Source organism: Pempheris klunzingeri, chromosome 13 (assembly GCF_042242105.1).
Source record: "Pempheris klunzingeri isolate RE-2024b chromosome 13, fPemKlu1.hap1, whole genome shotgun sequence".
NCBI classification, from domain to species: domain Eukaryota; kingdom Metazoa; phylum Chordata; class Actinopteri; order Acropomatiformes; family Pempheridae; genus Pempheris; species Pempheris klunzingeri.
Window position 1 is genome coordinate 17,388,911 of NC_092024.1, and position 13,727 is coordinate 17,402,637.

Sequence of the window (13,727 nt, forward strand, 5' to 3'; positions counted from 1 at the left end):
TCACAGACATATCAAAGGCCCACCATGCCTCTTTTATGGGAGACACACTGTTTTTAGTGGGGTCTATTTTATGGTCATTTTGCATCCCTTTTTGGTTTTCTGTGTCAGTTTGTATCTCTTGGTAGTTGTTTGGTTGACTTTAGCATTAGATGTGCCAAGAGTCACTTTAAATAGAAGCCCCCAGACGCTTGGGCCCCTAAGGCCTGTTCAATGATCCAGACCACACACTTATTTAGGTCACCTTTAATAATAATTTACATACTGGATGGATTTTATTCAACACCAGAACTTGATGGTTTCATGATGAGCAACAGCACGTTCATTTTAAACTCTCCAATCACTCGTATTACACGTATAACTGGAATGTGTGTTCTTTTCAAAAGCCACATAACAGTGTATTTCTGCATGTTAATAGAATTTGCAAGTACTCAAATGGGTTTTACTGCATCATGCATCTGTTAAAGGAAATTAATAAACATTTCAAATGTTTTCCAGTGATTGTCTAAACTTGCTGGAAAATGAGGTATGAACAAATCTCATTTGGCAAAACAAAGAACTGTTTCCAAATTCTTCTTAACTTGTGTCTGGCGTGACTGACTCATCAGGCTTATCAATTAGACTATAACTGCACAGTTCAGGGAACCAGAGATGAATTGGTACACAAAAACATGGTGAAAAAAACAAATTTGTCTTCTGTTGTGTTAGTTACAAATATAAAACAATGATATACATACTTTTTCAAAGCCGTTTAAAAATAGAGGACATCACCAATACATAATATACAAAAAAAACAAAAGTCTACCTCCAGTTTAACACATTCAGACAGACAATTTCATACAGTATTTGTGTTCTACTTGCAACAACACACCAGCAGTAAGGCGTGTGTTGCAAAAGGCACATCTAGAGACAAACAGAACATTGAACTGAAACATCATAGAGACAGAAATGTGGCTTTTAGGTCCATTAAGCTCAAGAATCCAACAGAGTTTTTGACGCATCAGAGTGTTCAGATGCCTTTGCATAGTTTGAAGAACAGCTTGCTCAGACAGAAATTTTATTTACTAAACCAGACTGTAAAAAACTTCTGGAATGGCTTTATTTTGAGTGAGATATAAGGTCAAACAAGGACATTTGTACTGCACAAAGACTGCCCTGTCCCATGCTTGGCCACAGTACAGCACAGCATTGGTACAGTTTCACTTTCCACACCAATTTCAAAACTATTGGACCCTGTTAGAATGCACATGTGTAACTACAGCAACAGCAACCGCAGAAACCAGTTGCAAAAGGTTTCCAGCCTCTCCGCACACAAAGGTTCACACCTTTCATGAAACTTTGATACGCAAAATTAAAAATATCTAAAAGATTTCACAAAACACACTATGGCTAAAAGTAGCTCCTAACTGGCCGAAAACAAGAAACTAAAAATGATTAAAGTTACCTGACGGGTTTTTTTTCTAAATCTAAAAGAGAAATTCTGAGCTAAAACTAGCTACAAAGTCTGACACATAGTCCAGGTGACTATCAGCCGCAGGTAGCTGTTATGGGTCCAAGCAGCGGACCCATAAATCAAAAATGATGACTCAAATGATGAAATCAAACTTGCAACTACCTGGACAAATGCAGTTTCCTGTCCTAGTGTACTTGCAATATCTTCAATTCCAATTTATAGCACCGTTTAGACCTTTTAGATTAAGATCCTTTGTGTGGCCCTTGGTGCGCAAAGAGTCTTGAACCTTTGCAACAGTGATCCTGCATCCCTGATATACATACTGTAGTAACCAATGTCAACAAGAACAACACAAGAACTCCTGCTGCAACATGTAGAAAACACATTTATGGCTGTGTGCAGCTTTAGAACGAGGCACAGAGGTAAGATATGTCTGACATCAGTACAGAAGTGCTGGGAGGACTGGAGAGGCATTTTGTGACCATTTGGAAAAAAGAAATAAAAACAAAACACTAGGTGGTCGCTGATGGTCATGATACGTAGACCAGTAGAAGACGCTGGCTGGTTTGGCTGTCACTGGTGTTCGCTCTTAGTCTTTTAGAGACTGGGATTTAGCGGTTGCTCCTCATGGCCTCCTTGGCTGCCAGGATGAGCGGAGTGAGGCTGGACAGAGGCTTGGCCAGCTTCAGGAATGGGTGCTACAGGCAAAGGAGTGCACACATGAAATGTTGAGGAATCACTTCCATCTTAAGGATCAACTTTGACAAATATGTGAATATCAGTTACCATCATACAGTGCACGAAAAATAACTTCTGCACACAAATGCAAAGCATTCTCTTGTTCCAGATTATTAGTTGGGAAAATGTGCTAATTGTCTCATGTGATTGTAAAAATGAACACCTTTACTTTGTGGACTGTTGGTCGGATACAACAAACAATTTCAATATGTCAACATACGCCGTGAGACACTTTTCACAATTTTCTGACATTTCTTAGACAAAACAATGAAATGATTAATTGAACAAAAACATTTAGCTGATTACTTAATAATGAAAATAATGATCCTAATGTTTGGTGTGGTTTTCAGAGCGATATATTCAACATGAGTGTGTAGGCCTCTTCTACCTGCAGCAGTTCTCTGCCTGATCCTCGTTTCTCCACGTCCATCTCCAGACAGCGGGACAGGAAGGATCTGAAGACAGGAGACAGCTTCTCTGGACTCTGCAGCTCAGGAGTCCCATTGGTGGCGATTAAATACAATGCCTAAGAGCAGCAAAATAACATGTAAGAAAAGCAGCATAATACAATCTTGGACCATTTCGACATTAATTCCTTCTCAGTGGTCGACTCTCGCAACACCTGGCAGATGACAAAGTACGCCAAACTAATGAATCAGGATAAAATGTGATGCTTAATGGTCACTACTAGGTAAGTAGAGACAGTGAAAAAAACAGAAACTAAGCTATGGTCTCCAGTTTGCTTTGAGCAAAGCTAAGCTAACTAGCTGCTGACTGTAGCCTTATATCTAACCACCAGACATCAGAGTTGTATCCGTCTTCTCACCAAAGTCTCTTTCAGAAAGCAAATGTGCAGTAAGCAAATTTCCCAAAATATCTGTCAAATGCCTTTGAAAAATATTTCACATCCATCGTATCCTATTATAGTTTGACATATATAGTATAGTATAGTATAATCCTGCATGTCCTGAAATATTCGTCTGGTATGTACGTGTGTAATTTCCATTACATTTAATAAACTAAAAGATTAATTGAAAAACGTTCAAAAGATTTATGAAGTTGAGAATAATCATTATTTAAACGCAAACCCCAAACTCACCCTGAGAGGGTTCTCGTTGAGATATGGAGGCTCTCCCTCCACCATCTCGATGGCCATGATCCCCAGAGACCAAATGTCCACTTTGGGTCCGTAGGCTTTCCTGGTCACCACCTCTGGGGCCATCCAGTACGGGGTCCCCACCATGGTGCTGCGTTTGCTCTGCTCCGGAGTGATCTGGGCGCAGAAGCCGAAGTCAGCTGCAAAGAGAGAGAAAAATATCTGTTGAGACCAATTCAATCAGGGTCCTCGCCACAGTTAAGGTCGTTAAGACTGAGGTACATACGCAAATTAAAAAATCAGTGTGTCTGTGGATCTGTGCGTGTTTTTGCGTGTGTTCTCCCTCACTGAGTTTGACCGATCCGTCCATCCCCAGCAATACGTTGTCACTCTTGATGTCTCTGTGGATGACCTGGTTGGCATGAAGAAACTCCAGAGCCTGAAGGACCTGGAAGCAGAGAGGGAGAAAGGTTAGGATCCGCTAAGACTAATGCGCTATGCACACTAGAATTACACAGACAAATATAAAAGAATTAGAAAATGTACACAGTTTTGTGATATTATTAATATGTTTCGGTAAATACAAAAGGGCGAGAGGTAATTTCATGGACTTTGTTCAAAAAGTATTTTAATACTGTCAAAATCCTGGTACAGGATTCTGGTACCTGATACACCTGATATCTCTTGAGGATATTTACCAATAAGCAATTTGCATGAGCTTAAAAAAGAAATATATGTACAATAAAAATAGGAGGTGACTTGAATCATCTCTCGCATCATTTCATAATACCTATAACAGAGTATTACAGAACTGCATAGCTGCATAATCACTTAAACGATTTGCATGAACGCAGCATCATATAAGTCTGTGTATAATCTGAGGTGCTGTAAGAGTTATCGAGCTACATTTTTTCTGTTGCCATGAGGCTGTACGGGCGTTGCTTTTGTGTGAGACGTGGATCATGTGACCCAGGTGCTTTGACTGGGTTTCACTGATATTTATATGAGGGTTTGTTAATTACTTTTGTTGTTGTCTGAAAACAATCCTACCTCTCTGCAGACAGCGGCGATCTGTGCCTCGTCCATGCACGTCTCCGTCACAACATCAGTTAGGGAGCCACCAGCCAGGTACTCCATCACCACAAAGAGCTCGTCTCCTACGAGGAAGCTAAAAAAACAAACACACACGGTCACGTCCACAAAGCAGTCGACTCACACTCAGTGCTGTGGGTGTATGCTCTATGTTTTGTCTGTACAGCATGTCTGAGGTCAGTGTTACCTGTCCACAAAGTTGACAATGTTTGGGTTCTTCAGCTCCTTCATGACCAGGATCTCATTGATAATGAGCTCTTTCTTTGGCTGCTTCTGCAAGTTGATCTGTTTGATGGCCACCTGCAGAACACAACATCCTGTGAATGTGCTACCACACATCTATCAAAGCACAACTAATTAACTTGCCAAGGTACCTGTTTATACTGTTAGCATACTTTTTGTAAGATGTAAAGTTGCCATGGAAGATAAATTCGGTCTTAAGTGTGCATTTTGAGTAAAAATCTTTTTGCAATGGGATAAAATAACTCTCCTCTAACAGGTTTTCCGAGAAAAATACCTGTATTGAAAAATTCAAAACTGCAGTAATGCAACTATTGTGCAATAGACTAATCTTAAAATGCCATAATTACAGAAATATAACAGGATCAGCTACTTTTATTCCTTATACTTGCAGTCCAGCTCTAAATAGTATTTAGAGAGAAGTGTGAAAAAAAGCAAAGTGCAAAAACGTCCCTAAGTCAATTTTCTGGTTACTTAAACCACAAAAGCAACACGTCACATGGCTGCATGTGCTGCGAGATCTATTACTACATGAACTAATGAATATGAAAAAAGTAAACATGATTTTATAATCAATAATCCACATTTCCTCCCTATGGTGAGAAATCCTGGTAATCCCAGAAACAGAGTGACACATTCATGGGAAGCAATCATTTTAAAATCCCAGGTACCCTTCGACTCTACCACTGATGTTTGGGTTGTTGTTTCACAGTTCAATCCAACCTTGACCTCATATTGAGGGGACATTGATGTGATTTTTGCTGTGGCAGAGACACAAAATGAAGTAAACGTACCTCTTGTCCCGTGGCAACATCTATGGCTGTGTAAACTGTGCCAGATGCCCTGGAAGTGAAAAACAGTAAGATGTGAAATAAAATTTGCCTTTAACTTTAGCCTCCATGAGCCTCCATCAAATTCAAATGTTCAAAGTTTATTTTATCCTTAATTCTGACTCACCCCTGGCCAATCTTTTCGTAACGAGTGTATTTCTTCTTAGGATCTCCAATACTGACAATAGTTCCTAAGAGTCACAACAAAAAAAACAGCTAAGTCAGCTCTACTGAAGCCAAAAAAAGATGCAGCTCTGCCTGTGATGAGTCATTTCCGGTGTGTTTTACTTACGGAGTTTGTCCATGATCTCCTCATCGGTCATCTTGCCTCCCTTCTTCTTCTGTTTGTCAGCTGCCTTCGAGGCGGCGTCTCCATCTGGGGCCGGGAGTGGGTCTATCACCGACCTCGTGTATACCTGACACATGAAAAATTCAGGAAGGCTGACCTTGGATGATCATGTCCTCCTCGTTTTTACTTACTTTAAAGTAACAACTATAGTAACAGCATCAATTAATTGCCTTAAATAAAATGGTAAACTAGATCAGATTAGCACACACTAAGTACAACTATTTCTTTATGAAATGAAATGTGTTCTCCGGCGCCACTTTCCTGTATTTACAAGCTTTAAAAAACAAAATATCGTAATCTTTTTGTCTCGTCTCACTGATTTCGTGTGTTCTGGCCGTGGTGCAACAACTGGAGGTGGTGTATCGTCATCGTCATCATCTTCTCCATCCTTCCCACTTGATGGGGAGGTTGCTGTATCCTGCTTGCCTGTCTGCAACAGCAAACAAACAAAGATTTAACAGAATAATAGTCAAAAATGGCTGAAAGCATTCAACGTGATGTTGTGGATGAGAGTGGGAGTGATGAACTACTCACCAACTGCGAGTCTTTATCTGGAAGAGACAGAGCAGTGAGTCTATGCAGTCACAACACTGGACTTTAATTTATGTGTTGAGCAAAAGAGAACTGACCCGACGCTGAAAAACCGAGGTATTTCTGTTTTCCACTGGTGGAGTCGTAGAACTTGAGAATGTCGAGCACGGCCTGGGGATTCTGTTTCTGTTCTGATTTACTGATGTTGGAGGTTTGAAGGAGACGGGCCCACTGCTCCGGCATGCCCTGGATAAACAAACACACACACATATTGAAAATACATGTACAGGGATCTTCCCGTTAAACAAACTGAACAAAAATAAGACGCTATTAACGCAGATTGTGCACCTAAACTGCATATGTGGATCTCCTGGAGCCACAGGTCTCAGCTTTAGTCATAACTGGTTGGGAGTCCATCCAGTATCCCAATTTTTTTCAATTACCAACTTGCAGCTTCCAGCTTCAGTGATGCAAATGTCAACTCAAGCCTTTTGCACCAGCTTTTCATAGGTTCAAACTTAGCTGAGTGTTTACTAAGGGACAGCTTAGGCACTGCACAAACTAGTTCTTATGGAAAGGTTAGTAGTATTTGCAAACAGTAAGTAGACTGATGTGGTTCTAATGTCTGTAAAGTAAATATGTAGCTGGAAATGACCTTGGACAGAGGCAGGCTAGCTGTTGCCCTCTGTTTCCAGTCTTTATGCTAAGCTAAACTAACTTAACCGGCTTAACTCCAGCTACATATTTACCATACAGACATGGCAGTGATGTCAATCTTCTCATCTAACTCTCAGTAAAGAGAAAATAAACACATTTCCCAAAGTGTACAGCTAGCAACGTTTGAACAGTGCAACACAATTTAGTAAATCACTAGTTTGAAGCTTTTATTTCTAATGATTTATGATTCATGAATAGCTGGTGAAACCCAAATTCTGGTCTGTAAAATGTCACAAATATAAACAAGCACAGTGCATAGTGTTCAGGTTAGATGCTTACAGTGAACTCTCCAGTGACAGCATCAAAGCCCACATGGATGGTGTGTTCAAAGTCTGAAGGGGAGGAGATCTCGGGCCTGTCCTTGTCCCGGTCCTTCTTCCTGCCACCTGCAGGTAACGGTCAGTGTTGGTCATCAACTGCAATACAATGTTTTTTAGCGTCTACGTACTGCAGATGTGTGAATTCTTCACACCTTTCTCAGAGGCAAACATGGAGATGATCTTGTTTCTGGACTTCCTCTCTTCCGGTACAGACGGCAGTGGCCGAGAGCTGTGATTGGCTGACTGGGAGTCCTTGGGTCCTCCTCCTTGGCTGCTCATCCTGACAGGGGGGGCAGGGGGCTTGTCCTCACACACTCCGCTGTCGCACATCTACACACACGTACACCTGCGCAGACGGGATGAGACGCACAAATGACAATACATACAAGAAACACAGTAAGTCTGTCGCACGCTCAAACACTGGCTGACTTCTTCCTGTTTTTTGTACATTTCACAATACGAGCCAAAAATGTACGTTAGCCCAAAATGCCACAGAGAAAAGGCTCCACATCCAACTATAGCTTAGCCTACATTACACAGAGAAGGACACAACTCAATAACACATTAAGAAAAACTCATACAGACTTCATTAATCAGTCCATGCCACAATCTGTGGATCAGCACTGGCTGTTGGAGCGAAGGGAACAGAGAGTGTGAACAGGAAGCAACACTGAAAAGGCAAAGTGACGTGTTGAGTCTCGCTCATGGGTACAAATGAATGAGGAAGGAAAGGAGGCAGAGAGAGAGAGAGAGAGAGAGAGTCAGAGAGCCTATAAGTGAGTGAGTGAGAATGGTAAAATAACTGGAGTTAAAACACTAAGGAGGAGAAGAACTGAGCAGGGTAGCATGATGTAGCCATACTTCTACTCCACTAGATTTCAGGGGGAAATATTCTACTATTTACTCCACTACATGAATCTGAAAGCTACAGTTACTACCACCTTTTCAGATTGTAACTTTTGCCATAAAAAAAGACATGATATGCTTATCATATTCAGTGTAATGTCATATATTGAATCACTGGTTTTGCATTGGAACCCCTTGTGTCTTGGGTCCCCTTGTCACATTTCAGATGTCTCTGTGAACTGTCAGCATTTCTAAAGACGCATTTCACCTCTTAAAGGTTGACGATGGTTTATTAAGTAACTGTTTTGCGCCCCAAACAGATACAACTAACCAATATTTTGCAAAAACTGAGAGATCTGGGAAAAGAAAAAAAAAAAAATACAAATGTGTAGCGGAACTTTAGTTTTTCTTCTTCCCTCTTCCATTAATCATCTCACAGCCGCTCAGATTTATCTTGTGACCATTTAGGTTGGAAAAGACTGGACTAAATTACCAACTGTGCACAGCTCCAACACTAAAATGTTATTGATGCATCCATGAGCCATGTTTCTGCAGAACAAGGACTTTTACTTATTTTCGCTGGTAATACTTTCACTGAACTTTCACTTCAGTTGGATTTTGAGTTAAAGACTTGCTTATAAAAGGAGCATTCCACGCTGTTGTATTGGTTCTTGATATGACTATTTCTTCCACCACTATAGACTCTCTGTGTGTTGTCCATTACCCTAATAAGGTGAAAACTGAGATTGTAGACTCACACATAAAACCTTCAACCACAAAAGCACCTCATCCAGTCTTGCAGAGCAAGCGGTTCAATCAACTCTGCGCTGCAGCCTGCATTTATGGTGACATCACAGACAGGAAACAGGAAGCAAACAAAGGTTTCCTCACTTCCTGTGTCTGACCGCCGATGACACAGCGTGTATCAAACACGGATAACAGACGTGGCTCAGGTAGGTTTGCCTATGAAGTGCTGCTCCTGCAAGAGCTCTGCCACTTGAGATAAATGAAATCAGGCTCCACCAGTGAAGATATCCAAATACAGGATCCTTTCCTTCACACATTAACCAGTGCACACAACATTAGGCCTTCGTGGTTCAAAAAAATAGCCATTTTTCACAAAATGTCCTCAGGCCACAAGCTGAAGACACATCAACCCCCCACCCACAACATTCATTGTACTGATGCTTTATGATGGATGCTATCTCAGATATAACTGCTCCTGACACCACCTTAGATCATGTTAAGTGATCATGAAAAGAGTCAAACCGTTATAAAGCATAAAACCAAATGAGCTAGTCTGCCTTCAGACAATGAGACACTCCTAAATAACTCACCTTACGCCCCTTCAAAGTCTTCACCTCTTTCATACAAGCTGCTAAGTACTCACCTGTTTGTTGCCTCTTCTGCGTCTTACAGAAGACCAGGTAATGAATGAAATCTGTTGTATTCCCAGGAAGTGTGTGCGGCTCTTTCTCCAGTGCTCATCCATCTACTTAGCTCTCACTTCTTCCTCAACCCTCTCTCCGTCTTTTCTGCCTTCTCAGGGCAGGTCCTAGCAGGCTGCCTCATTCCTCAGCAATCTTGGATGGGACAAGTGTATACTTGCCCCGGCAGGATAAAATTAGACCCAGTCCAGTGTTAATGTGCATTTTCAAAGGCTCTGTGTGTATGTGTGTGTGTGTGTGTGTGTGTGTGTGTGTGTGTGTGTGTGTGTGTGTGTGTGTGTGTGTGTGTGTGTGTGTGTGTGTGTGTGTTGGACTGAATGTTGGGTGCTGGCTGGCCAGGCAGAGACAAGTTGTCTCTCAGTAGGAATTCCATAGCTGCAGGGCTACACGGGTTGGGCATGTTCTCCTGTTCATCTTACACACACACACCCACCCACACATACCCACACATACCCACACATACCCACACATACCCACACATACCCACACACACCCACACAAAGCTCCTCCTCACACAGGCCCTGTCTCACACACACATTCCCTGCCCTAAAACACACACTCCCCTCGCCAACAGGGGCTCCATTGTGAGCACTTGAACATCTTTTATGTAGCTTCCAGCTAAGCTTGCTGAGCACAGCAGAGAAACTTTGAGGGGAGCAGGCAGGTGCACACATCAGCGCTTTAGGCTACATACTTGAGTGTTTGTATAACTGCACGCTCCCAATTTATGCTGAAAAAGTTAATCCGTATCAACAGAAAGCAATTATCTTTATCCTCATCTGTCAAGAACGGGCGCCAAAGATTTTCTACTTACAGAAATGTCAATAGTTGCTTGCTGCTGTTTCAGGTCATCATACTATAATTCCTGGTTCCCAATCTGAAGAAAGGGAGTGAAAAACATATTCCTTTTACAAACAATTATGATGAGTTTTTTCATGAACTACAGCACCTTAGAGTATCCAATAACATCAAGCACTGAAAGCTGGTATCAGACTCATAATCTTGGTTACTTTGATCAGACAGTTTCAGATAAAAAATCTGCTCTAATCAAAATGTTCTACATGTTTTAATGTCTCACTCACTTCAGTGTCATTCTCAGCCACCGCTAGAAGCCTAACAGACACCGTTAACAACTAGCTGGTGATCATAGTGGAGCATTTAGCAGCTAAAGAGACAGAGACGGAGCTAATCCGAGTATGAATGTTACACTTAGATGCATCGACTTGACACAAACATGGATTCAAATGAAAGCTGATGTTGCTCTGGATGCTGGATGTGCACACAAGCAACTGTTTGCCAACAAGTTCACCACATCAACTTTATTCCACAAAGTGATTATGTCAGTTTTTTGTTGTTTCAGCTCTATGGATGTGGATATGGTCCGTTTGGAACTGCAGGCTGCACTTTTCCTTCACATTTTTGTCTCTGTGCTTCTAGTTTTCTTGATTTATTCCGTCAAACTCTGCATGCTTGGTTACCACACAGATTATTTTACATCCAGACGGCATCCAACTGCATCTCTCTTCTGCTCTCAATCTTCAGATCCTGTCATATCCCCTCTGTCCTTTATAATTTCTATTCCTCATTCTCAGCTCTCTTGCTGCATCAGAGCACTTTCTATTCCCTGTGGCTGCGCGCCATCAAGGGAAGCCTACTTCCTCATCCTGGAACTCCCCGAGCGCCAGAGGGCCAGCCAACCAGAACACAGCCAGCACAGCCGCCGAGCTGTTTACAGGAAGTGGACAGCAAGCCTTTTGTATTCAGCTTCTATAAAAGGAAATTCTGCGGAGGACTTCCTGGAAGGAGTGATGAAGCAGACACACACACACACACACACTACCCCCCCCCCCCTTTCATTCACTAACACAGAAACACAGAGATACACACACTATGTTTGTGCACACACACTCTGCCTGAGCTCACTGCCTTCTACAGTCACTGATTATAGGTCTGGCAGTGAATGAAGCGTAAACACACTGCCCAGCTGCACACCCACGCTGATCACCTTATCCTGTTATTCAAACAGCTGCCTCACCCCTGTGTCAACACTCTGACGAATCAAATCACCAACCTGGCAACCTGAAGCCCCAGGTACAATTTGGACCAGGTACAAAACTAGTCTTGGGACTCACAGTCGAAGTCTGTTGGCCTCCAGGTCTGGAGCATGAATGACTGTTTCATTGTACCTGCAGGATTCAGGACTGAGGAATCGCACTCACAGATTTATACACTGAAACCCACATTACATTTTAATGCTGTTAAAGCCTTCTCCACACTGCCAGGAAGATAAATCTGGAGTCGACAGCAGCGGTAGTTAAGGTTATATCTGCAGGTATTAAACATTTAGTAGGTAGAAGAGGTGGTAAACAAGTATGCTACAGTTTTTATCATAACTGTGGTGGGCAGCTGTGGCTCAGAGGTAAAGCGGGTCGTCCATCAATCCATCAATTTATCATTTTCACTATTGATTCCATCAGTCGGACAATCGGTGGTTCGATCCCCAGCTCCTTCAGTTCGTATGGCGAACTGTACTCGGGCAAGACACTGAAAGCCAATCATTGCTTCAGTGCGTGAAAGAAGTCTCCTCCAATTTAAATTCCTCCTGTGTGAATGTGAATGTAGTGTTAAAGTGCTTTGGGTGGTGTAACTGTAGTGCTATACAACTACAGACCATCTAAGACACAAATCTGAGTGTTTGTGCTCAGAGTCAGTTTACCGCCTCTTAATGTTAATCAAGAAAACTATGAATAAGAAACATGCACAGTATGTTCAGACAGTTACAAAATAGATCATCAGCAAACCAGGAGCCACACTGAAAACATAAACACATGTGCTGTAGCTACCATATATTAAACTCTTAATATGTTGTATACTGTTGTACAGAACACATTGTAATTTGAAGCTCAGTTACATTTTATTAAACCAGCCTCTGAACTGCTTAGCTGATATCTAAAGTGAAGCACATCAGACTACATTGGCTGTTATTGCATGTTTTGTGTTAACATCACATGTTATGACAATATAACACAAAAGTGTGCCTGTAGACTGTCATTACTTTGGTGTATATTCAAAAGAAAGCAAGCCACTAATCCCACAAACACTAGGATCTGGACCTGGCTGCCTGCACTATTTTATTTTTATCCCCTTTAGCAGACAGGAAGAGTGTCTCCACAACAATTATGGCAGGAGATGTCACCCAGTCTGAATGCTTCCTGTGTCCAAAAAAAGCTAGTAGTAACCAAAGTATTTCTAAATAAGCAACTTTAATGTAAGACTGGCTGTGTTTTAAACTCACCGGTTGCTGACAACCGCAGGAAACTGAACCGCACTGTGCACAAACTCCGCCCCGTGTCCGCTGATCTCCGCTCCGTTTACAGCTCAGATTTGACGCTGAGATTTCACAAACGTTCCCGGGGGTGTTAAAAACGATATCGTCTTTTGACACAAACTTTTGTTGCCGTCTCTGTCAGCCTGGCCTTCAGCCTGACTCTTGGCTTGGCCCGGGGAGGAGCCTGGCGCGGAGGAAGCGGAACATCGCAGAAACAAATGGAGAAGAATAGGAACCTCACGGCTTCCGTAGCGCCCACTGGGCAAAACCAGAGGGGCGCGCAAAGCGCAAAATCTGCAGCATTTTGGTTAAATGTAGAATATTTCTTTGACACTTTGACTGGTTCGGTTATTGATTTAGGGAAGAAAAAAAAACCGTAACCTTATTTTAAATTATAAGAATGATATTGTTTAGAATAACAATAGAAATTTGACACTGTGTTGAGACATTACATGTACTGAAGAATAGTAAAGCAATGAGTAGAAAACAGAAGACTTTTTCTATATTTACTTAATTCTTAATTGTGTAAATGAGAAATATTAAATAGGATGTATTGTATCTCGGGACAGATCATATATTCACAACCCTGATTAAAACTGTACTGCTCTGGCTTTTTTTATCCTAGAAAAACTGATAACAGATCTTAGTTGGATACCAACTGACAAGTCTAATAAATAAATATATACTATATATCTAAAATTGTTTTTAACATTTAACATTGATAGATAAGCATATGCGCAAA

General features: G+C 41.6%; 1 protein-coding gene across 3 annotated transcripts; it reads right to left on the reverse strand.

Moving 5' to 3' along the window:
• Positions 1-228: 228 nt before the first annotated feature.
• LOC139211499 (serine/threonine-protein kinase PAK 2-like) lies at positions 229-13,154 on the reverse strand. 3 transcript variants are annotated; one of them, XM_070841694.1, is made up of 15 exons: positions 12,953-13,154; positions 7,516-7,709; positions 7,323-7,429; positions 6,425-6,572; positions 6,330-6,346; positions 6,112-6,225; positions 5,739-5,862; positions 5,574-5,637; positions 5,411-5,459; positions 4,564-4,676; positions 4,335-4,452; positions 3,633-3,732; positions 3,288-3,484; positions 2,577-2,714; positions 229-2,148 (listed from the first exon to the last, which is right to left on the reverse strand). In XM_070841694.1, exons 2-15 carry the CDS (start codon positions 7,691-7,693, stop codon positions 2,062-2,064), a joined length of 1,554 nt encoding a protein of 517 aa, XP_070697795.1. In that variant the 5' UTR covers positions 7,694-7,709; positions 12,953-13,154; the 3' UTR covers positions 229-2,061. The 3 variants fall into 3 exon arrangements, with proteins under 3 accessions (XP_070697795.1, XP_070697796.1, XP_070697797.1); XM_070841695.1 differs by lacking the exon at positions 12,953-13,154 and adding an exon at positions 9,600-9,690; XM_070841696.1 differs by lacking the exon at positions 12,953-13,154 and adding an exon at positions 7,949-8,028.
• Positions 13,155-13,727: the final 573 nt, after the last annotated feature.